Source organism: Trichoderma camerunense, assembly GCF_050948025.1.
Source record: "Trichoderma camerunense strain CBS 138272 chromosome Unknown V8C40scaffold_21, whole genome shotgun sequence".
Classification (NCBI taxonomy): domain Eukaryota; kingdom Fungi; phylum Ascomycota; class Sordariomycetes; order Hypocreales; family Hypocreaceae; genus Trichoderma; species Trichoderma camerunense.
Window position 1 is genome coordinate 63,927 of NW_028145349.1, and position 23,896 is coordinate 87,822.

At 50.5% G+C, this 23,896-nt stretch overlaps 8 protein-coding genes across 8 annotated transcripts; 3 read left to right on the top strand and 5 right to left on the bottom strand.

Moving 5' to 3' along the window:
• Window positions 1-114: 114 nt before the first annotated feature.
• Window positions 115-3,344, bottom strand: V8C40DRAFT_111915 (cullin CDC53). The gene is made up of 5 exons (XM_083210798.1): window positions 3,135-3,344; window positions 2,977-3,063; window positions 2,841-2,917; window positions 873-2,758; window positions 115-812 (listed from the first exon to the last, which is right to left on the bottom strand). Exons 1-5 carry the CDS (start codon window positions 3,191-3,193, stop codon window positions 624-626), a joined length of 2,298 nt encoding a protein of 765 aa, XP_083068575.1. The 5' UTR covers window positions 3,194-3,344; the 3' UTR covers window positions 115-623.
• A 1,038-nt stretch (window positions 3,345-4,382) lies between these two features.
• On the bottom strand, window positions 4,383-5,833 carry V8C40DRAFT_111983 (phospholipase D regulator). The gene is made up of 2 exons (XM_083210799.1): window positions 5,559-5,833; window positions 4,383-5,473 (listed from the first exon to the last, which is right to left on the bottom strand). Exons 1-2 carry the CDS (start codon window positions 5,689-5,691, stop codon window positions 4,509-4,511), a joined length of 1,098 nt encoding a protein of 365 aa, XP_083068576.1. The 5' UTR covers window positions 5,692-5,833; the 3' UTR covers window positions 4,383-4,508.
• A 1,619-nt stretch (window positions 5,834-7,452) lies between these two features.
• V8C40DRAFT_269988 (extracellular mutant protein 11-domain-containing protein) lies at window positions 7,453-9,030 on the top strand (the record flags this gene model as incomplete). The annotated part of the gene is made up of 1 exon (XM_083220145.1): window positions 7,453-9,030. The coding sequence occupies one exon, from the start codon at window positions 7,453-7,455 to the stop codon at window positions 9,028-9,030; it is 1,578 nt and encodes a 525-aa protein (XP_083068577.1).
• Window positions 9,031-9,219: 189 nt separating this feature from the next.
• On the bottom strand, window positions 9,220-10,513 carry V8C40DRAFT_255769 (P-loop containing nucleoside triphosphate hydrolase protein). Its single transcript, XM_083218121.1, has 2 exons — window positions 10,153-10,513; window positions 9,220-10,003 (listed from the first exon to the last, which is right to left on the bottom strand). Exons 1-2 carry the CDS (start codon window positions 10,466-10,468, stop codon window positions 9,402-9,404), a joined length of 918 nt encoding a protein of 305 aa, XP_083068578.1. The 5' UTR covers window positions 10,469-10,513; the 3' UTR covers window positions 9,220-9,401.
• Window positions 10,514-11,243: 730 nt separating this feature from the next.
• V8C40DRAFT_255771 (bifunctional hydroxyacyl-CoA dehydrogenase/enoyl-CoA hydratase FOX2) lies at window positions 11,244-14,934 on the top strand. The gene is made up of 6 exons (XM_083218122.1): window positions 11,244-11,782; window positions 11,853-12,279; window positions 12,353-13,146; window positions 13,199-13,609; window positions 13,865-14,028; window positions 14,112-14,934. The coding sequence occupies exons 1-6, from the start codon at window positions 11,624-11,626 to the stop codon at window positions 14,836-14,838; spliced, it is 2,682 nt and encodes an 893-aa protein (XP_083068579.1). The 5' UTR covers window positions 11,244-11,623; the 3' UTR covers window positions 14,839-14,934.
• V8C40DRAFT_255774 (E3 ubiquitin-protein ligase) lies at window positions 14,880-18,028 on the bottom strand. The gene is made up of 2 exons (XM_083218123.1): window positions 17,949-18,028; window positions 14,880-17,884 (listed from the first exon to the last, which is right to left on the bottom strand). The coding sequence occupies exon 2, from the start codon at window positions 17,548-17,550 to the stop codon at window positions 15,523-15,525; it is 2,028 nt and encodes a 675-aa protein (XP_083068580.1). The 5' UTR covers window positions 17,551-17,884; window positions 17,949-18,028; the 3' UTR covers window positions 14,880-15,522.
• A 150-nt stretch (window positions 18,029-18,178) lies between these two features.
• On the bottom strand, window positions 18,179-19,481 carry V8C40DRAFT_255775 (uncharacterized protein). The gene has a single exon (XM_083218124.1). The coding sequence runs from the start codon at window positions 19,331-19,333 to the stop codon at window positions 18,350-18,352; it is 984 nt and encodes a 327-aa protein (XP_083068581.1). The 5' UTR covers window positions 19,334-19,481; the 3' UTR covers window positions 18,179-18,349.
• A 733-nt stretch (window positions 19,482-20,214) lies between these two features.
• On the top strand, window positions 20,215-23,470 carry V8C40DRAFT_283127 (uncharacterized protein; the record flags this gene model as incomplete). Its single annotated transcript, XM_083221902.1, has 7 exons — window positions 20,215-21,406; window positions 21,478-21,483; window positions 21,540-22,006; window positions 22,066-22,095; window positions 22,170-22,381; window positions 22,433-22,796; window positions 22,883-23,470. The coding sequence occupies 7 exons, from the start codon at window positions 20,215-20,217 to the stop codon at window positions 23,468-23,470; spliced, it is 2,859 nt and encodes a 952-aa protein (XP_083068582.1).
• Window positions 23,471-23,896: the final 426 nt, after the last annotated feature.

The following is a 23,896-nucleotide window of genomic DNA, read 5'->3' on the forward strand; positions in this document are numbered from 1 at the left end:
GCTCCGTCTTGATTTTGTTTACTTTGCTGGATTTGATGATTCATTGGCAGTTTATTTGAATACTTGAGCCTTACCTACTTACTGAATGTTCTGACCGAAAATTACCTATAACCACATCCGTTTATTTGACCATCTACCCCTTCCCAAGATCTCTCAATCCCGTCATGCAAATTATTTCACCAAAGAGCCAAAAACAAAACCCAAAATCGACTCAAAGAAATAAGAGAGAAAATCAAGACACGCCAAAAACACATGGAAAAACTCGCACAGTTGGGAGGGGCATTCGTTGAAAAGTCCATGCTTATGTAGAATCTGCTGGGCCGCATAATGCTCTGCTTAGCTAGGGCATATTCGCCAATTATGAAAAAAATCAAGCATGTAAGCAATGTGTTAAAGGAAAAGAAACACAAAAACAAAAAGCAACCCAACCAACCATGCCCACTCCAGCTGATCCCATTCCCATTATGACCTGAATCTACGCATGAATGACCGACTGAGTGATGAAAAAGGTGTGGATAGAGACATGCCTGTATCGAAGGGGGAAGGGCAAAGGGGAAAAGGGGGATGAAGAATAATCGTTGACAAGCTCCGTGAATTCTACCGGAGGTTAAGAGAGAAATATTTTATGCTAAGTAGCCCAATTCATCATCGTCCAGACGCTCCAGATACTCCTTGTCAAGGAGAATTTCTATGCACTTTTTAATGTCGCCGACCTTGGGGACAAACCGAGAGCGGATCTGGTTAATGGTCTCGCTCACAAGTTGCGTGTGCTTCATCTTCTTTCGTGCCTTCATAATACGAACAATTGCGGACTGTTGGACGGAATGTTAGCATTGATACGGTTATGGGGTGTTAGGGCTTGGAAAACATACCTGCAATACCAACTTGCGGTCCTCTTCGATGGTCTTGTTCGTCTCGACTTCCTCCTGCTTCGCCTCCTTGACGCCGCCGAGGTTGAGGTTCACCCTGATCTTCTTGCTCTTGAAATCGTAGTTGAGGCGGAAAGTCTTCCCGGGTCCGGGCTTATCACCGCCATCCATCAACAGCACCTTTGCCTTGAGAATTACGGCCAGGGCTTGGTCGAGCACCTCGGAGCTCAGCTGGGTGGCGCTGGAGATGTCATCGTAGGAGTAGCTGTCCTTCTCGTTGAACAAGAGGAGAATGGACATTTGGTAGATTGAAACCTGGAAAGTGTAGGGCGTCTTGCTGTTCTTACAATAGCCGGCCTTGATTTCGCCCTTGCACAGGTGCCACAACCAAGTCAACTTACGGCCGTCATGCTTGTGCTTGTAGAATCGGACGAATCGCTCAATCTCGGCGGAAATCTCCGGAGGCGGGTCGAAATGGGTGCTTGGTGGTGTCAATGGCCAGAAACCTGTGCCCAAGATAGAAAATGTAGAGTCAACAGCCTTGGCATTACCGACAGTCTCTAAGTGATCTCGGAACTCCTTATTAAGATCCTTTGAGATCTGCATATCTTGGAACATGCGCTGAAGCTTGTTGGTGTATTCAAACCCACATGCTTCCTTTAGCTTGCTGATCATGCTGGTCTCAGCATCGTCCGAGGACGAGTTGCTGTGCACCAATCTCCTGGCCAACATGCGGGAGTAAAACTTTTGGAAAACGTCCTTGTCCTCGATGTACTTGAAGACGGTCATGATCTGGGACAGGGTTCGCTCCAGATCAGCCTCTTCGATGCTTGTGGTGCTCTTGCGCAAGAGGACATCCGTGTACTTGGCGAGCAGCTCGGGTGACTTGTTAGACCCAGACTTGCACACCTCGTTTCGATTGACAAACTCGCGGCAGGCATTGTCCAAAGATCGTGTGAATTCGGGTTCATCGGTAAAGGCTCTCTTCACCAAGCCCTGGTACTGGGTGTGTATCTCCAACAAGGCATCGACGTAGACCTTGGGTTCCAGCTTGTCACCCTCGGACGATTGAACTTTCTGGACGGCGGCCAACCCTGCTTTCCGGACATGGGTTTCGAATCTGGTGCGCAGCGGATCAAGGCCGTCGGGGATGCGAGATAACAGATTGTACATTCTAGCCATGTCTTCCTCACGATCATTGTCTAGAAGTACCTGGAACTCTTCCCTCAAAGACAGGGAATGATCGGCAATAAGAGCTTGGTTACAGCATCTCTTGAGAGGGAGCGCAATGTCCTGGTGCAGGTACATGTTGACGCGCTCTTCCTCCTCTGCCAGTCGCGCCTCTGCCTTTTTCATGTACTCAACGACAGTGTTCTCAGCGACAAATTGTTTGGACTCGGCCTGGTAGAATTCCTTTGTTGCTGCTAAGAAGGGGCGCTCGAAGTGATATCTATACACGTCGAGCGTGGACTTGGATGGATCAGCCTCGTCCAGGCCAAGGGACACAAACGAGTCGACGACCTGTTTGATCTGGCCGTATTCGATGGTCTCGCCGTTTCTCTGCTTCTCCACAAGCTTTAGAACGGCGTCCATGACCTTTTCTGAGACCTGCTCGAACAGCACCTTGCGCCATTGGACGAGGTGTAGAGTATAGACATCGTATATGTTCTTCTTGCCTTCGTCGATTTCCCGCTTGACCCAGTGCCTATTAAGATACTGAAACAGGTGATGGATGTATTTGGCAGCGACGGTGTATCGGTTCCATTCCTTGATGTAGTAGGCTAGCAAAGCCTCGTCTGTGTGGGATTTGGATGCCTGGACGAGGTCCGCTAAATGACGCTGGAGGTATTTAATCAAGTGGTTGTAGAGATCTTCACCCAACAAGTGTGCTGTTCAGCCGACAAGAAAGCGGGATACAAGTTAGCAAGCGTTTGACTTGGTGGGGAGAGAGAGATGCAAATGTCAACGAACCTCCGCGATGACTTGTAGTCATGGTAGGGCCGCTAAGGCCGACGGCTTTCTGCGAGGTACAAAAGTTGTGGACGGCGCTGTGACCATGTGAGCAATCGGGCGTGGATGTGTGAGAACAGAAAAAGACACAACATACGTATAGACTCCCATATACATCTGCATATCCATGCCCTGTTCCAGGTCGTTCATGATGCGGGTGATGCCATCCTCCAGGTACTTCCATCTGCAGGGGCAGTTAATGTCATGTCACGCCAGCGACGTTGCCATTATTAGCACCACGGGGCGACGACTCACGTTGCTTTGATGTCCTCGCGGTTTGGAACCGCAGGCATTCCCATTCTGGCCACCATCATGGAGCGTGTGGATCGAGCCCTGTCAAGAAGCGGCAAGGCGGGGTGAAGAGTGATGCTCCTGCGGCTCGCGTGGGTGGATTGGCCGACGATGCACGCAGCGGCCGGATCGCCTGTGTTGGCTCGGGATTACCGCGGCGGAAGAGGCGGACGAGAGCTGCGTCGGTGAGGACCGAGGAAGACACCGTGGTTGATGCGTTGCACTGGAGTTGCACTGGCGTTGCAAGAAGGCTTGGAGAGAGCCCTTCAGCTCAGGCAGCGGAAGTCAGCGGTGATGCTCACGCACCAGCCGGACGGACAGTGGGTCACTCGATTAGAAGCAAACCAAACCACCGGCCAGTGAAGCTCGACGCGAGCAAATGGAGGAGGGAGGAGTGAAGAAGTCCCTCGGCCGGTTCGCTGCGACGAGATGCAAGAAAAAGGAGAAAAAAGTCGGAGAGAAAGTGAAAGAGAAGGGAGGCTGAGGAGTCGATAGACAAACAGACGTAATGATGAGGGATCAGGCAGTCAAACCCAAAGCTCGAGTTGCTGAGGCAAGGCTCCTTGGCAAGGCAGGCCTGCAGCCCCAAGGGGAATAGCGCCGCTTTCTGCCCTTCTCAACCGCCTTTTTGGCTTATTACTCTCGCATGCACTACTAAGACGGGCTCGAATAAGACGGGACGCGTTTCAGTGATTTCAACCGCATCTCATCTTGTCTGTATCTCACTATCCTAGTTCAAGTACCTATTACGGCTTTTTGCATGGTCAATCCAATATTCTATCAGTCCAAAGGTCAAATGTGAATAACTCTTTGGCCCTTGGGAGAAACGAATGGATGTGATGATTGCTCTCTGCAGTTGTAGGTGCTTGCCTCCCTGTGATACTGCGGCTAGGCGGCTACCTGGCAGGCTAGCACTAAGCCGCTAAACCTTCCAGCAGGCAGCTCTCCCTAGTCTATCAACCCTTTGCAGTGTGCAAAATAAGGAGCTCGCTGATATCCATGGATGCTCATTATGATTCACACGGCATTCGGCTTCATGCTGCCTAAACAAGACGGGTCTTCTAGTTTCTTTCTCTTTTTCTTTCATGTTTCCTTATGTACATGTATTGATATAAGGTAGTCCTAGCTGAAGGTATATACACACTACCGTAGCGCTACTCTAATGGAGCCTTTCGAATTGACAGCTGGAACCATTCATAAGCTTCATTCAAGTCGTAAAGTTTCGTAAGCCACCGATTGACGCCGTTGGAATCCCCTGACCTGACAAACGCTCAAAGAAATTAAAAATTAAAAATTAAAACACGCTGTTTGTGCTTTTCCCACTGTTGGTTGGCCCTCTCACATGCGCTGCTCATCGCCACCCCCCAATTTCTCTACCACCCGGAAGATGTTGACACAGAGATTCGCAGTCCATGCGAGAAGGCCAAGGAGCATAAAGGATGCGAGAGCTTTGGCTAACCCCCGTACGATATGGTCGCCAAAGGTATGGTAGACGACGTGCTCAAAGGCTAGAGCGGTGCCTGCTGATTTGAATATGATAAAGAACAGATCGAGCAGAATAAGAGACATTTTCGAACGGGCAGAGCGTAGGCCGAGGGGCTTCCCCGTGTACTCATCGTATATCATGTACCCGTTGAAAGGAATGGCTACCGAGTCCACCGCAATGGCAAAGATGGACTGTGTTCGCTCAGCGCTCTCGCCGAGCGCCTTGTCTTCGAGGTCGAACATCCTTGCGGCAATCCCTAGGGCTATCATAGACATGATAATAACAGTCAATCGGAAGAGCAAGGGAGAGAGCGAGCTGCGCATAAAGTGGTTCCACAAGCGGTTGGAAAATACTTCCTTGTGCCGCTGCTCATGGTTTTTGTCTGGTAGGTGCAAAGCCATCTCGTTTGGCCTGCTGTAGCCAGGTTGGAGCTGATTGAGGGCTTCGATATCGATTATATGGCTCTCCTGCGGGCGCCCCCAAGCCGACGACTGTACGAAATCTGCCCATGAAGTGGTCGGCTGTCCATAGGCTGATTGTTGAGCGGAAACAATGACGGGCTCGGCGGATCGAAGATGATCCCACTTCCTTCCTCGTGCTGAGGCTCGTCCGTACTTGAACAGGTGTGGTATCCGGCCGCGCTCGTTTTGCGGAGAGCCCAACTTGGGGTCATCTTCCCAAGAGTATCCATCTTTTGACATCCGCCGTTGGGTGGGCTCGGGGATGGCATTGCGCTGTGGTGCTGCAGAAGGTTGAGGAGGATTTAGCAACCGGAGCTGCTCTTCGGTGAAGGGGCCATCGCGGACGGCAACCCAAGCTATATGGAGTCGAAAAGACAAAGGTTAGCACTCAGTCACTCAGGCCGGAGCCGCCGGCACAATAGACTGCTTGCATATCCTTACGAGGGATCGTTCTCACTGGGCGCTGGCGAGCCTCTGATGCTGTTGCTCTGGATGATGCTGAGGCGGAGGCAGAGGTTGGAGAGGGAGAGTCGGATACCAATCTCGACCCGGGTTCTGGCGGAGGTGACGCCATCGAACGAAATGTGCGATCTCTTATGACTGTCTATCTCCCCCGGCTGGATGCTAAGAAAAACTTGCGTGAGGGTCGATGGACAGTCGCGAACACGGATCCGAGGTATATATGCTGGGACAGAGAGGATGGCCTGCCGTCACAAGGACGCGGGTTTGGGTGCAGGTGGAATCTCCAAGAGGGACAATCATACGCATGCCGCAGCTAGAGATGAATGGGTGTGAAGCTTGAAGAAGAGGTGGAAGCACGAGGTGGGTCGACAGGCTGGAGAGATGCTGAGCCCATGGTCACACGCTTCGAGGCAGAATCTGGTTAAAAAGCCATGCAATGCACGAGTTACTGCCAAGGCCTGGGCAAGGTGGAGAGGCCAGGCCAGGGAGCCCTTGAACCTTGTTTTTCGAACCTGGAACCGGCTCGACAGGGCGGCAAAAGGGCTGCAAAGGGCTCCAAAACAATGGCCTGGAGCTTAAAAAAAGACATCCCGGGACGAGCTGAGACCTCCCAGGTTGCCTGCAGCTGAACCCGCGTGCAGTGCTCCATACTGTATGTACGAGTGCCTTACGTAGGGAGAGAAAAAAGAGAGAGGCCGGCGCTGGGTCTGCTAAGAACCGGGGCGAGTTAGTGCCGCAAGTTGGGACGATCCCAGGTTCCGAGTACCGAGCAGGTCTTCTTACATGCCGCGCTGTTGGAAGCATGTTGGTGGAAGCTGTGCCGAATTGTGGCGGAGATGAATTCGTATGCCCGTGCTGTTATATTGCCGTAAAACGAGACTGCGCACGGGGCCATATGAATCCAATGGTATGATACGAGCCTGGAAGCAACTGGGCATGGAGCAGCACATTATACGGTATACGACGTCCCAGAATTGCCACGCGCAGAAGAGCAAATAGCGCAGAAATTAGTAGCATGGAGTACATAATAACGGCACCCAGCAATGCCGCGGCACTGGACGGTTCCCTGTCCCTCCTACGTAACTTGGTAGACTAATCAATCTAGCGGAGCCGTATTAGCAGCAATCTCCGTAAGCCGTGCGAGCTTATCTCGAATCGTTCTCGTTCATGACGGCATAGACTCTCTTACTCGTACAGTCTCCGGATTGATTTCTGACTTTGGTACCTTGTGGCTTGTATCTTCTATCTTGTGTCTTGTAAGTTTGTACCAACCGCGTCACCTGACTGCGCGCGCCTGTTCTTGTTCCCGTCAGACGCGCAAAAGCTCAATGGCGGCACAGCCTTTAGGCGCCGTGTTTCAAAACCAGCATCGCCGGCGCTTGATGTGCTGGATCTGAGTTAGATCGGGCATCATCGGCGTTTTGTTTTCATTCTTCTTCTTTTCAGGCGCTTCTCTTTCGGGCTGGCTGAAGAATTGCAGCCTCACCTTTCACTTCCTCTCTCTGTGTTTCTGTGACTTTTCCCCTCTTCTTCTTCTCTTCTCTTGTACGGAACATCTTTTATTCGGATTTCGCATCTGGTTCTATTTCTTGCCCTCTTTTTTTTTTGTTGTGCCTTTGGCCGGCACTGTCACCGCTCGCGCCTTGCTTCCCAAGCCCAACCTGCCGCCAACCCCATCTCCTTCCTCGTCTTCGCGATCCTTTCGGCCGCACAACAAATTTCTTCTTTTTCATCTTCGCTACCCCTCACTGGTGCGAGGCTTTTATTCTTCGACACGACGGGCGATTCCAATTCATTTGTGCCGGCGCAAAGCAAAGATCTGAACTACACGCGGTTTCGAGTTGGGAGATAAACAAAAGGAACTACCAGCGAAATGCCGGCCTCGTTGAAGGAGCGATCGAGCCGGCTGCAGATGTTTGCACGCCTCAAATCCGACAACGAAGCCTGGGCCAAGGCCAATGCCGACGTCAACACCAATGGAAACCTCAACGGGAATGCGGCAGTCCAACAGACTCGCGAGCCAGAGCGCTATCAGAGCTCTGCTCCACCAGCCTTCTCGTCGGCTGTAGAACGAAGGGAATTGGCGGACAGCGCTCGAGTTCCTGTCCCGGGAGCCAATGCTCGTCAGCCCAACGCACATCAACGAAGATTTAGCCAGCCGCCGCCCGAGTCGGTGCAGCGATCCCATTCGCAGTCCCCAGCCAGCCAACATCGCCCTATGGACATATTTACGGGCTCCCAATTAGGCGACAGCTTTATGAATTCTGGCCTAACAACGCCGCAGTACGAGCCATCCGAAGCTGACCACGAACCAATGCCGGATAAAAAGAACACAGTCGTTACTGCTCCTGCTCCTGCTGTCTCGATCGCTGCTCCGGCCGCCATCACTAGACCTGCCCCCCGCTACAACTTTGATAGGAGATTTCTTCCAAATGACGGTGCCGCCTTTCAGCTCGGAGAAGACCTCCTCATGAGAGTAGTTCCAACTAATGGACACCGTAACGCCGCATCCACATACATGAACGATGGTTTTAATAGAACCGCCGTCAATGGATACAACAGACCACCTGGAAACTATCGACCAACCTACGCCCGACTAGAGGCATCGCCAGAGAAACAGCCCGTGTTGCCCATGCGCGATATCAAGGTTCGACATGTGCCGAGGCCGAGACAGTTTGAGTACGACGACAGAGAAAAGAGGAGCACATCCCCTGCTTTTGCAAACAGAGGGCGGCCGATGAGAGATAGAATAGACGATTTCCGCCCCATGGCCAGATTTAGAGACCTAGAGGAGGTAGAGGATGAAGATGGGGCAGCTTACGAAGAGGAGAATGGAGACCAGGACGATGGCACATCCACTGTGGGTGGCCGCGAAGACGGACATGCTACTCCGAGAGTAAGAGGGCATCCTCTATCACCACATCGAGCTGCGCTGGAGCGCCTCATGACGACAACTATCCCACCTTTTAAACCAGCGGCGCCCAAAGACAAGAAACGCCGACGAGGAAGCCTCGATTACGACGACATGGCTCTCAGCAACATGGCCTACGCCGATCTCGATAAGGAACCATTCGACTTTGACCCCTCCAAGGCGACAACGCCGACTAGTTCAGGTGCTCCTGCAGGTACTGTGGAGGCCCGCGTCGCTAGGATAGAGCAGGGCATGCGCCAGAGCGAGAAGGAGCAGCGCCACATGTTTGCAAACATGGATTTCGACGACTGGGAAGAGGCGGGTGACTGGTTTGCCGAGCAGTTCTCCGAGATTATGCATAAAATGAGGGTGGTTAGGCGTAACAAACGGAAAATGATGAGGGAGTTTGAGGACGAGGCAGCTTCTCGCGAGGAGGCGGTCCGGGAACAGACGGTGGCTATTGACAAAAAACTGAACCGGATGCTGCAGGAGGGCCAGCGTTTGATGACTCCAAACGACGCCAAAGCTGCCCAGCAGTGATGCCTGTTCTTTTACCCCGAGCAAGCTGCATTTTCCTGGTGCTGTGTCATTTTGAGTGTGAAGTTGTGGGTATTCATGTGCAATGTTGATTCTTGCAGGCTCGACAGAAAGGATGGGATGGGATAGGCGGCGCTGAGCGTGGCCTAGAGCGTCTTTGAGCCTCACAATGGAAAGCATGGCGTTGGTGGGTAATGATCTAATGAAGTGAGATTGTTTTTTCTTCTTCTTTTTTTATGTGGGATATAAATGGAATGGTCTAGCTAAGATGTGCAATGTTGCACGATCTAGAATTCTACCTGTTGCTAAAAGAAGCACTTTTCTGTTGTAATGAGACAACGAATCCTATCCTCTCTCTGTCTCTTCTTTCATGTTCAAATCTCAATCACCTGCTTCACCTTTCTGTCCCGCCCAACCACCATCCGCAATTGAGCCCCTGGCTTGTCTGAGAAGAGACCCTTTCGTAGACCTTCGGAATAGAGCTCGTAGGCAGGGTAATATGCGTCGACAAACCTGACAACCTGCTCCTTGGTCATACCGGCATTAGGATCCCCCCTCGTCAGACGAAGATGCTCCTCCTGCTCCAAGCGCCAGTCGTAGACGTACTCGGTATTCTCCGAGTCAATATGAAGAAAAGCATCAAACAAGCGCGTTACATCATCATATTCACGAAGTTTCTCGTTGATATCCAGTAAATGCTCGAGGCGGTGCTGGTGGAGAGTGCGGCTCGGGGCGGAGTGTTTCGCGGCGACGGCTTCGGGGGAGATGGGGCGGAAGCCGATGCACCAGCCTTCGAGGATGACGACCTGGAAGGGGTTTTGAGGAGGTTGTTGTTGGTTGATGGGGGTCCAGGTGGAGGGGGGGAGGCGGTCGCCTTGGCCGGAGAAGAGGGCTTTGTCGTATTGGGGGAGGGAGGTTGGTGCGTGGGTGAGGAGGGAGGAGAAGACGGATTTGAGGAGGGGGATGTCGTGGGTGCCTATGAGAGGGAGATGTAAGCTTTTTTTTTGTTTTGAAGAAGTTTATTGACACTGGTGTGAGAATTGAGATGTATATAGGTAGTATGAGGAAGGGTGTGTGTATAAGGGGTGTAAGTGAAAGTGAGTAAGTGAGTGAGAATATACATACCAGGCTCTCCACGGACCTGCCACAGGGCATTGTCCGGATTCTCACGCGCCAGAGCAAGCTGCTGCTCGTGCGTCAGATAGAAATCGTCGATGCTGCAGACGAGAGTTGGGATGCCCTCGCGGTTGAGGGCTTCGGCGAGGGGCACGACGAGGGTGGATTTGCCGACGCCTTGGAGACCATTGAGGCCGATGATGAGGGGACGCGGGGGTTTAGAGTCCGAATTGGAGCTGGCGTGGGCTTGTTGGTGTAGCTTGAGGCGGTTTAGGATGAATGGGATGCATATTGGCGATTTGTCGTCTATGAATTGGGTTGCCATGGTGTTTTATGTTACGAGAGACGAGATGATTTCTTATGAGATTGGTGGTTGAGGATGCACGAACGGATATTGATATTGATGTCTATTTGATATTATGGACTACATGGGGGAATGTGGGCTGCCGGTCTCCGGGGCCGCACCGGTGACTTGATTGACCGAGTGGTCGGGTTTGGCTTTTATTATTAGCGGACTAGAGGGTGAAGGTGAATTTGTGTGGGGAGGCGGTAGATTGATGAAGCGTGGGGGAAAGATGAGAAGCTGAGTGAGCGAAACACGTGATGTCGTGATGTTAAGATGGGAGTAGTAAGTAATAGGCTATGGTGTAGCAGAAGAGGAACTATTAGAGACAGGAAAATGGAGTAGAGGGCAATGAGTTGCAGTATGTTGGTAGTATGTAAGATCAGACCGGTGATGCCCGGGGGAGAGTATGGGGTGCAGAGTGTGGAGAGAGATGGAGAGCAATGCCATTGAATGCAGTGCAGCCAGCACCCGTACCGATAACCGTCAGATGCTCGGAAAATACTAGGGTATTAAAGAAGGGGGATGGATTCGAATTGCATGTGTCATGTCATGTCTGGATAGATAGCAGGTACACAATACATGTTACTCCGAAGCTTACCGTAAAGTAAACGTCTCACAAGTTCTTAGTAAATGGCTGACATGAATTGGACACGTGAATGTAACTCGTATCCTGTCATCCCCCAGCTTTTGGCCTTTACAATACCCCAACTTTTCTGCTACTCCGTTCTCCGTTCTCCGTTCTCCAAAAAGCATGTGAACAAGCCTCTCCCTGCTTCTCCGCCATCCGCCCGCTTCTAGTCTAGCGCCCTCCCCGGCCTCGTTGGACCTCTAAACTCGGTCCAAGTCGCGGTACAGTGGCACAATAGCGGTACAGAAGTGACCCGCCCCAGCTCAAGCCGAGGCATCGACACCTTTTGCTTGTCCAAACCCGGTCCGTCCGCATCACTTAAAAAAGTCCGAGGAGCGTGACACCGTTTTCTTCTTCCTTCTTCTCCTGATTGAATCCCCTCTGTACACCATCTAGATACCCTCCCCTTCTTCTCCTCTTCTTCTTCCCCTTCACATTTGTGTCTTGACGTCGTATTTCACTTCAGCGTCATTCCCATCACACATACACAGAAACTTGCCGACGTCATGGCTGAGCAACTGAGATACGACGGCCAGGTCGTGGTCATCACCGGAGCTGGTGGTGGTCTGGGCAAGGCCTATGCCACTTTCTTCGGCTCTCGAGGCGCCAGCGTGGTCGTCAACGACCTGGGCGGCACGTTCAAGGGCGAGGGAAACTCTACAAAGGTCGGTGAATGAATGCCCTTCTTCTTTGAAGTCTAGTCGCAATCGAAATAGCTAACCGCCTCCTCCACAGGCTGCTGATGTCGTCGTCGACGAGATCAAAAAGGCCGGCGGCAAGGCCGTTGCCAACTACGACAGCGTCGAGTTCGGCGAGCGCATCATCGAGACCGCCATCAAGGCCTTTGGCCGCATCGACATCCTCATCAACAATGCCGGCATCCTGCGCGACATTGCCTTCAAGAACCTCAAGGACGAGGACTGGGACCTCATCATGAAGGTCCACGTCACGGGCGCCTACAAGTGCTCCCGCGCCGCCTGGCCTCACTTCCGCAAGCAAAAGTACGGCCGAGTCATCAACACCGCCTCGGCCGCCGGTCTGTTTGGCAGCTTTGGCCAGACTAACTACTCTGCTGCCAAGCTCGCCATGGTTGGCTTTACCGAGACGCTGGCCAAGGAGGGCGCCAAGTACAACATCCTGTCCAACGTCATTGCTCCTATTGGTATGTATCTCCTATGAGGCTGGATCTAGCTTTCGTTTCTGAATCGATTGGCTAATTCGAAGATGACAAACAGCTGCTAGCCGCATGACCGAGACCGTCATGCCCCCCGATGTTCTCAAGGCTCTGCGCCCCGAGTGGATTGTGCCGCTCGTTGCCGTGCTCGTTCACTCCAACAACACCGAGAACGGCGCCATCTTCGAGGCTGGTGCTGGTCACATCGCCAAGCTGCGATGGGAGAGATCCAGCGGTCTCCTCCTCAAGGCCGACGACTCATACACCCCCGGCGCCATCCTGAAGCAGTGGAACAAGGTCATTGACTTCTCTAACCCTCAGTATCCCTCTGGCCCCAACGACTTCATGACCCTGCTGGAGGACTCAATGAAGATGGGCCCTAGTGAACAGGGCGAGAAGCTCGACTTCACCGGCCGCGTTGCTCTCATCACTGGCGCCGGTGCCGGCATTGGACGTGCTTATGCTCTGGCCTTTGCCAAGCACGGTGCCTCCGTTGTCGTCAACGACCTTGTCAACCCCGACACCACCGTCGAGGAGATCAAGAAGCTCGGCGGCAAGGCTGTCGGCGTCAAGGCCTCTGCCGAGGACGGTGATGCGGTCGTCAAGGGCGCCATTGACGCCTTTGGCCGTGTCGACATTGTCGTCAACAATGCCGGCATCCTCCGTGACAAGGCCTTTACCAACATGGACGACAGTCTGTGGAACCCCGTCATGAACGTGCACCTGCGCGGTACCTACAAGGTCACTAAGGCTGCTTGGCCCTACTTCCTCAAGCAAAAGTACGGCCGTGTCATTAACACCACCTCCACCTCTGGCATCTACGGCAACTTTGGCCAGGCCAACTATGCCGCTGCTGTAAGTTATTCCCCGAATTCAAGTCTCCTCATAAGTCTAACATAGATTACAGAAATGCGGTATTCTTGGCTTCTCCCGCGCTCTGGCTCTCGAGGGCTTCAAGTACGGCATCTACGTCAACACCATTGCCCCCAACGCCGGCACTGCCATGACCGCCACCATCATGCCCAAGGAGATGGTCGACGCCTTCAAGCCCGACTACATTGCTCCCCTTGTCCTCGCCCTCAGCAGCGACAAGTGCCCCAACCCCACTGGCGGCCTGTACGAGGTCGGCAGCGGCTGGGTCGGCAAGACTCGATGGCAGCGATCCGGCGGCCACGGCTTCCCCATCAACGTGCCTCTGGTGCCCGAAGAGGTCGTCAAGCAGTGGGAGAAGATTATCAACTTTGACGATGGCCGCGCGGATCATCCCGAGAAGGCTCAGGACGGCCTGGAGAAGATCATGGCCAACATGGAGAACAAGGTATGAAAACGTCACGTACACGATGTTGAATGACTTTTCTTTTTTATCATTTTTCTATTATTTATTTTGTCTCTCCATCTGGCATGTCAACATTTGGAAGAAGACTTTGTATCACCACCACGAACCTATCAAAGTCCTGTACATATTGGATAGTTTCCTAAAGATGAAAGAAATGCTATTGGAAAGAAAGAACAAAAATTTCACGTTTCACATTGAATGACCCGTGCTAATTTGTGTGTGTTTTTCTGCTCCCAGAGTGAGGGTGGTTCTGCTGCCGCCCCCGAAAATGAACATCTCGCCGCCATTGCTGAGGCTCTCAACAAGGAGGGCGATGCTACCGAGTACAACTTGACGGAGCGTGATGCCATTCTGTACAATCTCGGTGTTGGCGCCAAGCGAAAGGAGCTGAAATATGTCTTGTAAGCCGTGATGCCCTTCCCCCCTCTCATATCATCCAGTTTGTAAGAAAGGGCATATCTAACACAAAGTTTTACAAAAACAGTGAGGGCGCAGAAGACTTCCAAGTCCTCCCCACATTCGGCGTCATCCCAGGCTTCAGCGCAGAGATGCCCTTTGACTTTGACACCATCGTGCCAAACTTCTCGCCCATGATGCTTCTCCACGGCGAGCAGTATCTCGAGATTCGCAAGTTTCCCATTCCCACCGCCGGTCGTCTGCATTCGCGCGGGAAACTCCTGGAAGTCATTGACAAGGGCTCTGCTTCCATTGTGAAGACTGGCATTACGACTGTTAACGCTGAGACGGGTGAGGACGTGTTCTACAATGAGATGACTGTCTTTTTGCGCGGCGCAGGAGGTTTTGGCGGCGCGAAGAAGGGTCAGGATAGAGGTCCCGCGACGGCACCCAACGAGCCTCCCAAGAGAGCGCCAGATGTCGTCGTCGAAGAGGCTACTGGGGAGGAGCAGGCTGCGATTTACCGTCTGAGCGGCGATTACAACCCTCTGCATATCGATCCTGGGTTCGCCAAGATGGGAGGCTTCAAGGCGCCCATCCTGCACGGCCTGTGCACGTTTGGCGTTGCTGGAAAGGCAGTGTACGACAAGTTTGGCGCGTTTAAGAATATTAAGGTGAGGTTTGCCGGGCCGGTGATTCCGGGGCAGACGATTGTGACGGAGATGTGGAGGGAGGGAGGGAAGGTTGTGTTTCAGTGTAAGGTGAAGGAGACGGGTAAGTTGGCGATTGCGGGAGCTGCTGCTGAACTTGCGTGAGAGCTGAGATGATGGAAGTTTGATGATGAATGTATACTATATTTTTAATGTTTCATGTGTTAGTTAACAGGCTAGAATGCAATATTTTCATGTCGACGATTTGTTTTAATTCATGTGTCACAAGGAGATTCTATCCATCCATCCAATCATCAAGTTATTATCCCGCCCTTTACATTTCATGAATCGACGACGCTCAGTCCCTCGCAGAAAAACAAAAGCTCATGAAAAAACAAATTCCCAATGCCTAACCGTCCAAACTAAAAGGAAACACATATGCAAAGAGAAGAGTTGAATAATTAAGGGGAAAATGAGAACAGCCGTCATCTATCCTCGTCTTGTACTGCTTCTTCTGAAGCAGCTGCAGAAGTAGACGAGTACGAGTACTTGGGTGCGCTCTTGATAAAGACAAAGAGAAAAGAAGAAAATGTAGGCAGGTCTAAGTCGAGCTCCCTTTATGGAAAGATATCCAAACTGGCTAGAAGCGCTGCCAGAAGCGCATATAATCTTTGGGATCATGCATAGCAATCTTTGATAGTCCACATGACGCCGCGCAGAAATGATTCTCAAGTCATATAACGACAAGGAGGAGAGATAGAGAGAGAGATACGCCAGAAATGCAGCCCGAGCAACTCATTCTCTAGCAAATGCTGACAAACCCCCAACATTGGCTTCTCCCCATCTCGCTCACACGAGGATCGTCTCAACCACAACGTCCAAAACTTCACCCAGAGAAGGCAGCCGTCCCGCCACCAGGATCTGCTCCACGCTGCCCATGCCCGTAGCACGCGCCGCGATGCCCGTCTCTAGAAACGCCTTCTCCGGCCCGGACAGATCCCTCTTCTCCGTGTCTTTCCACTTTCGCTCTGCTTCTTCACGGGCTTCCTGTAATACTTGGTCGACATTCTCCGACTCCCACAAGTTGCACCTCTCACACTCGAGGCATGGTCTTGGATCGCCGTCAGGCCGGAAGTGGTCACAAAAGTGCCGGTATCCTTCTTCAGTGAGGTCGGCACGGCAAACGTAGCACATCTTGTATCCGCAGGGACAGGTGAGCTTGTTGCAGCCCGCATTCTTGACAAAGGACGTGTTGCACCGAGGGCAGACCCGTTTGATGGCCATGCTCATGGCTTGCTCAACCTGTGTTCGCAACGCAACGAGAGATGACTCGTTGCAGACATGAATATCTGTCCAGACCTTGCTGCACGAGAGGCAGGATACTCGGCCACACTCGGGATTTTGGCAAGAAAACTGAAGACCACGTCGGCGGCGAGAATGTCTGGCGACGGCGAGCTTCCATTCTGACGATATTTGCTTCCAACAAGACGTCCAAGACGTGAATGCCAAAGCGGTGAGAAGGGATATCGCAGCCAGGGGAAGGACGAGGACGACGCAGAGGAAGCAAAAGAAGAGAAACATCAAGTGAAGAACGCCGGCAACCCGAATCCGCATCTTTGACCTTTGATGCGGCAAGTATATATCGTCAATCTCTGCATAGTTGCAAAACGGACAGTGTACCAGTGGTAGTTTTGCGGCAAGCAAAGCGTGCTCTGCAAGTCGCTGGTCTAGTTGATGTAGAATCTCGGCACCCTTCTTCTCCTCCAGCATGGCCCTACGCATGTGTTCATATGAGACATAGCCAGGGCACTGGTCGCGGTCGACGGCCATGCACCTCAGTGTTCCCGTCTCGGGGATGATGCTGCTCAGCCAGCCCTGCCCAAAGACGGCCTCCTTGATGGAGTGCTGGACGCAGCGGAAGCAAATCATGTGTGCGTCCTTGTTGCAGTGCGTAAACTCTTCAAATGGGCCCGTGGTGAAGCAGCACGTGCACTCGTGGATGGCTCCCGCCTCTTCGGCTTCCTCATTGTTTAGCAGCACAGCGGCCGCGCGGTCTTTAATCTCCCGCTCTTCTCTATCCTTTTCTTTCAGTGGGCGGATGAGCGCATCGTATAGCTCTCGATCAAGCTCGGCATTGCCCGTAGACCGCACCGTAGGTATGCTAGAGCCATGACCGGTCGTGCGCCAGCGGACGAGAGGATGGTTGTCTGCCTCGCCTGTCGCTACAGGCTTCCGCCTCATGAATATAGATGAGATGGTGAAGCGCCATGATTTAGATGACAGCGTCACAAGAGTCCTCCGAGCGTCCAGGTATGAGTAGTTGGACTCGGCAAGGACCGCATTGATGGTCGACTTGGACAGGCCTTTAAACTCCTGCCACGCAAGCGCTTGGACCGCCTTCTTGTACTCGTTGCTCCGGAATATTTCTGCTCTCGGCACCAGCCGATTGCCGGGGCCATCAACCTCTGCTTCCTCCTTGTCCTTGTCCTTATCCTTGTCCTTGCTGTCGTTCCCAGCCTGCAGTCTGTTGTGGCTCTCGGGCCCGGCAACTTTCCATCTGCCCTTGACCCATACCGCACGGTTCTTCAGCAGAGCATCGGCCACCAGGGCGAGCCTCGATTCGCCGTCAAAGTTGCCCAGCAGCTCTCGAAAGACCTCGATCTGGATATCAGGGAACACGGCTGCCAGGGCCTCGAGGCCGCAGTTGAGCTCGCGCAGGTCCGGTCGTTCGGGCGGGATGCATGGCAGCTGGGCCTCGTCGTGGATGTACTCGGGTGGGATGTCGCCGTCGACGGCCGGGACAGAGCGCGCCTTGCTGGAGGACGAGCCGAAGGAAGACGATCTATCGCTGGAAGAGAGCAGCGCTGGCAGGGGCATGGCGGATGCTCATGCTGGAGCGGTGCCCTATGGCATGGGCCGGGATCTAGACGGTGGGGGATGTCGATTCTGTCTCGATCGATGCTGCTGATGGAGGCGGAGGGTGCTGCTCTATTATTGTAGAGATGGCGTGATTGTTTGTTGCTAGATGATAATAGTGGGAAATGATATGGGGATATAAATATGGAAAGAATAGTTGAGATGAAGATGGCGATAGCAGGTTGTCCACGATGGTGGAGTCGCTGGATTGAGTTGCTCACCTAACATTGAACCTAAGGCCGATCCTCGTGCTTTAGTGAGTGCGCTGGTCCCTTGTTACCTGCTGGTAGCTGTACTTTAGTGCTGTGACGGTGTGCCTTTAATTGGTAAGCCTCATATGAAGCTGCAGTATTGCATACCTGTCAGGGCGATTGGAATTCTGCTGCGGCGGGAGGTATTCTCTACTTTAGCTTAATGTCAAAATGATCTGCATTCTAGCTGTTCTTTGTTACTGTCAACATTCACTGTACCAAGCAAACATTCTCAGGCACTCGCCCGATTCCTAACATGTGATTCTGATACCCTACATCTCCTGACTTTCGATATTGGCCAGCTGCTGCAAAGTTAATCATATATGGAAAATACTAGGCAGCACCTCAAGTCTGCTATTTAGCATTCCACACATTTCTTAAATTTAAAACTACAGAGGTAGGTTGTGGCTAATAATACTAGCAACTAGAGAAATATATCGATGTAAGGTATTGAAATACGCCAAGTACCTTTATCGATCATCTATGATAGTAATGGTGCGACTCAACCCTTACAATTCTTTCATAGGCTCAAGACCAGCCAATGCACCTCCAGCAGAGTCAATCAGCTTGCTCAACAACATTCCCTCCGCAAGAGCCCCCAGATTGTCTACTTGGACGCTCTCCAATAGCTTCACACCAACCCCGTAGGCGTCAGGCTGCTCCTTGGATGGATCAAAGTAGACGGGGTCGTCTTCGGGTCTCAGACTCCTAAAAGCACGGCGCAGACCTTGTTCAAAGTCGTGCCTGAAGCCTGCCTCAGCCCGCATGTCAAATTCAGCTTTGAATGAGATAGGTCTATCCCCATCGTGTGATCGCCTGAGAAGGACCGCCAAGTGGAAGTTGGGCATAATACCGTAATCCTGTTGATTGTTTTGCTCACAGAACCACTCAACACCGTATATTCTACCCGTTCGCTCGTTGTAAAGGGGATGTGCCGATCCGCGGTCAAAATGCTGGCGAGTGTACGAGACCTCAGAACTTTTAGTCGCACTGACATCTGCTTGGCCGACTTGGTTGACGCTGAGTTTCCCTCCATATTGATTGGTGTCTTTGATATGCGTGACTGTAGTGTTCCAGAGTTTCTGCTGCACAAAAGGCGCATATGCAACCACTTGAGGTTGCGCTTTAATGAGATCTGCTGGGTCGCGTTTATCATCCTCATGGAATTTCAGCTTGATTTGTACCGACTGGAACCGAAAGTTGCGGACGTGGCAAGATAGATTCACTCCTAATACGATCAGGGTCATGGGATCTTTTTTGTCAGGGTTCTTCCAGCCATGAACGCAGAGCACCAGTTCAACCCTCTTCTTGAATCTCGATCGTTCTCCGGAGACACGTATCATTTGCCTCTGAACATGTTTGCCAACGGGGTTTGACGTTTTGAAACCGCCAAGTGAATCGCTCAAGTGGTTGTTTTCCTCTTCATAAAGGTAGTCATCGGTATCGAAGATGACATTCCCAGCAGAAAAATCGAGATTGGAATAATGGGCCATGATTTGGATACGCTACTTGCAAGCTGAAGTTGCGAACGTTTTTCAAACCGTGAGGTTTTAAAGGGGAGCCATTGAAACTGAAACTAGGGGTATTAAAAGGTCATGTAATAATGTAAAGATAGATATAAGTCGGTAGACACGCTACAACAGAGCGCGAGATGCATTTTCGTGCCGCCTTTCTGATAACCACCCAAGAATATTTCGCCCCCGCTGTGTGATGATAAGCTTGTAGTACAACAGCTCGTATTTGTATACAACAGAGTCACCAGTTATGCACTATGCCGATATTAAACCTGTTGTATAGCAACTTGCATTTGTAAACAAGAGCAAAGTACATCATGCTATACTGATATTGACCTTGCTGTACTACCTCGTATTCATATGTAATAGAGTGCTGTGCACAATACGGATATTAAACTCGTTATACAACAGCTCGTATTTGTAAATACAATAGTGTGCATGTTAGAAGACTATTAATGAATAACAATGGGATATGATTCGATTCGTGAAAGCCCTTTCCGAAGTTTTACAAAGACGACCTTTTGGCAACCGGCGGACATTGAATTCTCTCACCGCTGCTTGCAATCTCCCGGCCTTCGAGGCATGGACTAGAGGGCTTTGATGAAAACGGGAGTATCATCGATGCTTCGGACTGCTTTTATTCACGGGCAACCTGTAATTCTAGACGCTCCTACCCATTTGAGGTAGGACATCATATTATTTTTTGCTATTTCGGTTCAATCGCACTCAAATCCAAACTTTCATACACACACGTGGGTTTCAGGACCTTCTTTTTGATCAACAATCGCGTCTACTTTTCAAGCCCATTTATAACCTGGCATCAAGCTTCTGACGCTTGTGACTGTCAAATTGGCTTCGTCATGGACTCACTTAACGCCGGCCGTTCGGAGATCCAACCGCCTCCATTGCTAAAGCTAATTAGCTATGACGAGCATCAGGATATCGGAACTTACTGGGAGGCGTTGATTAACGTATGGGAGGCAGATCGCACATACGATATAATACGCGAGGGAATCGGGAGATATGAACGTACTACGAAGACAGCTGCGGAAGAATCTAAAACGTCACTTTTCGATCAACTGAGAGATATTCTGACGTATGAGTCGGAAAAAATACGAACTCAAACTCAGAGAATCCAATTACTTTACGAAGTTACACGAGACTTTGTAAAGAATGATAACAAAAAAACGAAATTCGTACCTACTCTCAAGCGATTAGAGCATGCAGGCTTGATCATAAAGGCCATATGCTACCGTCATCCGAAAATTGCATTCGAGCCATCCTTGGATAGTAGTGGCAATACCTTTCATTCGTCAGCGTTTCAGTTCGCAGTGGTGTCAAAATCCGAAAATATATTACAAATCATACTGGATGAGCTCATGGATAGCTTTGAGCACTACTGGATCTCACTTTCCGTGTCTAAATCGCTGCCGCAGCAACCACAACAGATCATTTACGATGGCAAAAGAGCAGCAGAAGAAAATATGGTGGAGATCATAGAACTATTGCTCAATACTTCTGCCTCTTTACCACATGATGTCGAATCTAAGATCATGGGTATAGTCAACATGATGGTGGGAAAAAACCCAGGTCTCCTGAAAGAGAGAACCTGGAAAATCATAGTCACAACACCATTACCGAACTTTTATCGTCGTTTACTTGAGTCAAGAGACTCAAGTTTTCTAACGGAAGGGTATGCTACATTTGTTGCTGAAAAGGGAACTGTATCGATGTGGCAAATGTTCCCGGAACGAGTACGGCGTGCGTCCATATCTGCACAAGATTTCGGCTTATTACGAAAAATTATCTCATCGAAAAAAGTTGATATGGCAAAGGCCATATTTGAGCGTGATGCTGCTTTTATAGATGCCAGTATCGAAGCAGAGGGGTATGAAATCCTCCTACAGCATCTAAAGGACATCAAAAAAGGCTCCGCCGCTGAAAATACGAATGGCATTTTTGGAACTATCCGTGACTTGCTTGTTGGCAGCATGATTCGAAGCCGCAATTTGGGTATCCAGGATATGAGAGATATCTTGCGGAGATTAGAAAGTACGTCTAAGCTCCATCATCTCCCCACATGCCGTTGTAGTGTACTAATGACCATTTGCACATTCTTAAAGTGGAAGGTTAGTTCTATTCATGATGAACCTCTGTCCACAGACAAACCTAAGTGACCAATAAGCTCATGACACTTCCTTGAATCTTTCCCAATTCAAATCGGATACGAACAACGGAAACTTTACGAATTACGTTCAGGGACTGAAGACAATGAAGACCGATGCCTTCCGCTTCGAAATGGTTCTGAAACACGTCGCGTTCCCCGAACTAGGTAATCTGGAGCCATTCATGGGCGTTGAAGATATGGCAAAAGATCACAGGGAAGTCATGGATGTCTTTGACTGGCTAGAACTTCGAGGTGTTCAACAAGCACTAAGCCTTTCTGTAAAAGATCGCCTCTACTGCCCCCATACTGACGAAGACATTGCGACCTATGTCAATAAATTTGGTGTGAGAGTTCTTCATTGGAAAAAGTTGGACATGTATCTCAAAGATTTGGATGCAACTGTCATAGAAGAATTGCATCTCTATTCGAGTGGCAATCGCTCTGTTCACGATCATTGGTTCAATTTATTGCCGAGATTCCAGCAGGTAAGATATTGGACTTGCTCTCTGGTAGGAGAAGCATCCTCAGGCTAATTTGATACCAGCTCAAATCTCTGAATATATATGTAGTGAAGGTGAGTCTTGGAGCTGAAACACTTTGGCTAAATCTTGAAAGCGTTGGCGGACTTGGGACTCATGGCGGCGTCAGGATATCATCAGACCTCGTCTAATCGACAATGTATCCGAAGAACTCAAGTGCGGTTTGGCCAATACGTATAACGCATGGGAAAGCGGCGACGAAACTGCCTGCGAAGACCAGAATGGTAGCCTTAAGAGGCGCCCCAAGATTCAAATTTCACAAATATTCTGGATCAAGCCGCCAGAAACTATTACTACAATTGGTCAAAGTCTAGATAACAGGTAAGGCTCTGGGATACTCTGTATACTTGGCACAATCTTATAATTTCAAAGGACTTCGTACATTCTCAGTCCCTACTTGACAGCATTCCTTCAAAAGTTTTGCGACTATCAAATGGTGCATCCTGAAGGAAAGAGGATAAAGGTAGCACTGATTGATAGCGGCGTCCTCATCGTCGGAGGTGGGCAAAGGGAAGATCTGAACGATGATATTTATTGTACTCTGCAGCACAGAATCGTCGAGGGGATCTCTCTTGTCAGCAGAGATGAGGAAGAGCAGAACTGGTGGCATGCTACAGAGCCTCATGGAACGCAGATGGCAGCACTTATTTGCACTCTAAACCCTTTTGTCGACCTGTACGTTGTCAAGGTGGCCGAGTCTAATGGTTCTGGGATTACAGGGCACAACGTTGCCAAGGTCAGAATAAGCCTTTGTTTCCTTCTCTCTGATCAACGAATGATGATATAAATAATGATATAAAGTGCTAATCTGCATATTTCTAGGGAATTGAGTGGGCTCGCAGTAAAGGGGTAGATGTCATATCTCTCAGCCTTGTTGCTTTCTCAGATCCAAATAACAAAATGCTCGAGGCTATCAAGGCCGCTAGAGACGATGATATAGTCATTACCTGCAGCATAGCGGATGAAGGTAATATGAGAGCTCGTTCAGTAGGCGAGAACAACCCGAACGTTTTCTCAATTGCGGCTTGTGATAGATGGGGCAACTTGATTCCTCAAAGTCGACGAACTGGTTTTGACTATCGATTTCTTGGACATAATGTTCACATTGGCCAAGTTCCCTATTTGAAATCAGACGAAGTCATTGAGGGGAGCTCCGTATCGACCGCGATTGCTGCGGGAACGGCTTCGCTAATCCTAGCATGCGCCCGGATATCCTCGTCAATTTTGAATCGGGATGGATCCGAGGAGGGCGGCCGGCGACGAGGAAGCTGGAGGCTCGTGACCGTAAAAAGAAAATTTGATAGCATGTCAGAGAAGAACTGGGTGATTCTAGACAACCTATGTGGCCAAGGAGAGCTTAGAAAGTACTATGACTTTGAGCGACTAGTAAGAGACAGTTTCAAGAACTGAGTGGCTATATCTTGGTATGTAAGCTATCTCGTATGAGTTTCTCTCACGGCATTGGAGTAGCCTTGACTACATCCAGGTGGCAGTGTGCTTCTCGGGCATGATAGGCTATTTAGCTACTAGAGGTATCGATTATACTTCAGTTGTTGGCGTGATACTTCAAATCAACGGCCTAAGATATTGATCCATCAGGTTTATTCTTTTCTAGTATCTGTTACTCCATGTGGCTAATATATGCCCCTCTAGTATCTGGTAAACTTAATTGGCTCTACATTGAACGGGTTGTTGGATATAGCCACCGCCTTCATTTTCCATGGAGTTGATTCAACCGGGATTGCGATGTTGGGCTTATGGGCAACTACCGCATCCTGCACAGTGTGGAAATTTAGCAGGGACCGAAACGAAGCTTCTTTGTTACTCTCAAAAGAG

Bases quoted from the DNA above. Each gene is read 5' to 3' on its own strand.
- V8C40DRAFT_111915 (XM_083210798.1), bottom strand. From the start codon at position 3,193: ATGATGGTGGCCAGAATGGGAATGCCTGCGGTTCCAAACCGCGAGGAC. The intron at 3,064-3,134 runs GTGAGTCGTCGC...CTGCCCCTGCAG, and splicing joins CGCGAGGACATCAAAGCAAC to ATGGAAGTACCTGGAGGATG. The intron at 813-872 runs GTATGTTTTCCA...TCCGTCCAACAG, and splicing joins ACCGCAAGTTGGTATTGCAG to TCCGCAATTGTTCGTATTAT.
- V8C40DRAFT_111983 (XM_083210799.1), bottom strand. From the start codon at position 5,691: ATGGCGTCACCTCCGCCAGAACCCGGGTCGAGATTGGTATCCGACTCT. The intron at 5,474-5,558 runs GTAAGGATATGC...GACTCCATATAG, and splicing joins CCCAGTGAGAACGATCCCTC to CTTGGGTTGCCGTCCGCGAT.
- V8C40DRAFT_255769 (XM_083218121.1), bottom strand. From the start codon at position 10,468: ATGGCAACCCAATTCATAGACGACAAATCGCCAATATGCATCCCATTC. The intron at 10,004-10,152 runs GTATGTATATTC...TCCCTCTCATAG, and splicing joins GCAGGTCCGTGGAGAGCCTG to GCACCCACGACATCCCCCTC.
- V8C40DRAFT_255771 (XM_083218122.1), top strand. From the start codon at position 11,624: ATGGCTGAGCAACTGAGATACGACGGCCAGGTCGTGGTCATCACCGGA. The intron at 11,783-11,852 runs GTCGGTGAATGA...CCTCCTCCACAG, and splicing joins GCGAGGGAAACTCTACAAAG to GCTGCTGATGTCGTCGTCGA. The intron at 12,280-12,352 runs GTATGTATCTCC...GATGACAAACAG, and splicing joins CAACGTCATTGCTCCTATTG to CTGCTAGCCGCATGACCGAG.
- V8C40DRAFT_255774 (XM_083218123.1), bottom strand. From the start codon at position 17,550: ATGCCCCTGCCAGCGCTGCTCTCTTCCAGCGATAGATCGTCTTCCTTC.
- V8C40DRAFT_255775 (XM_083218124.1), bottom strand. From the start codon at position 19,333: ATGGCCCATTATTCCAATCTCGATTTTTCTGCTGGGAATGTCATCTTC.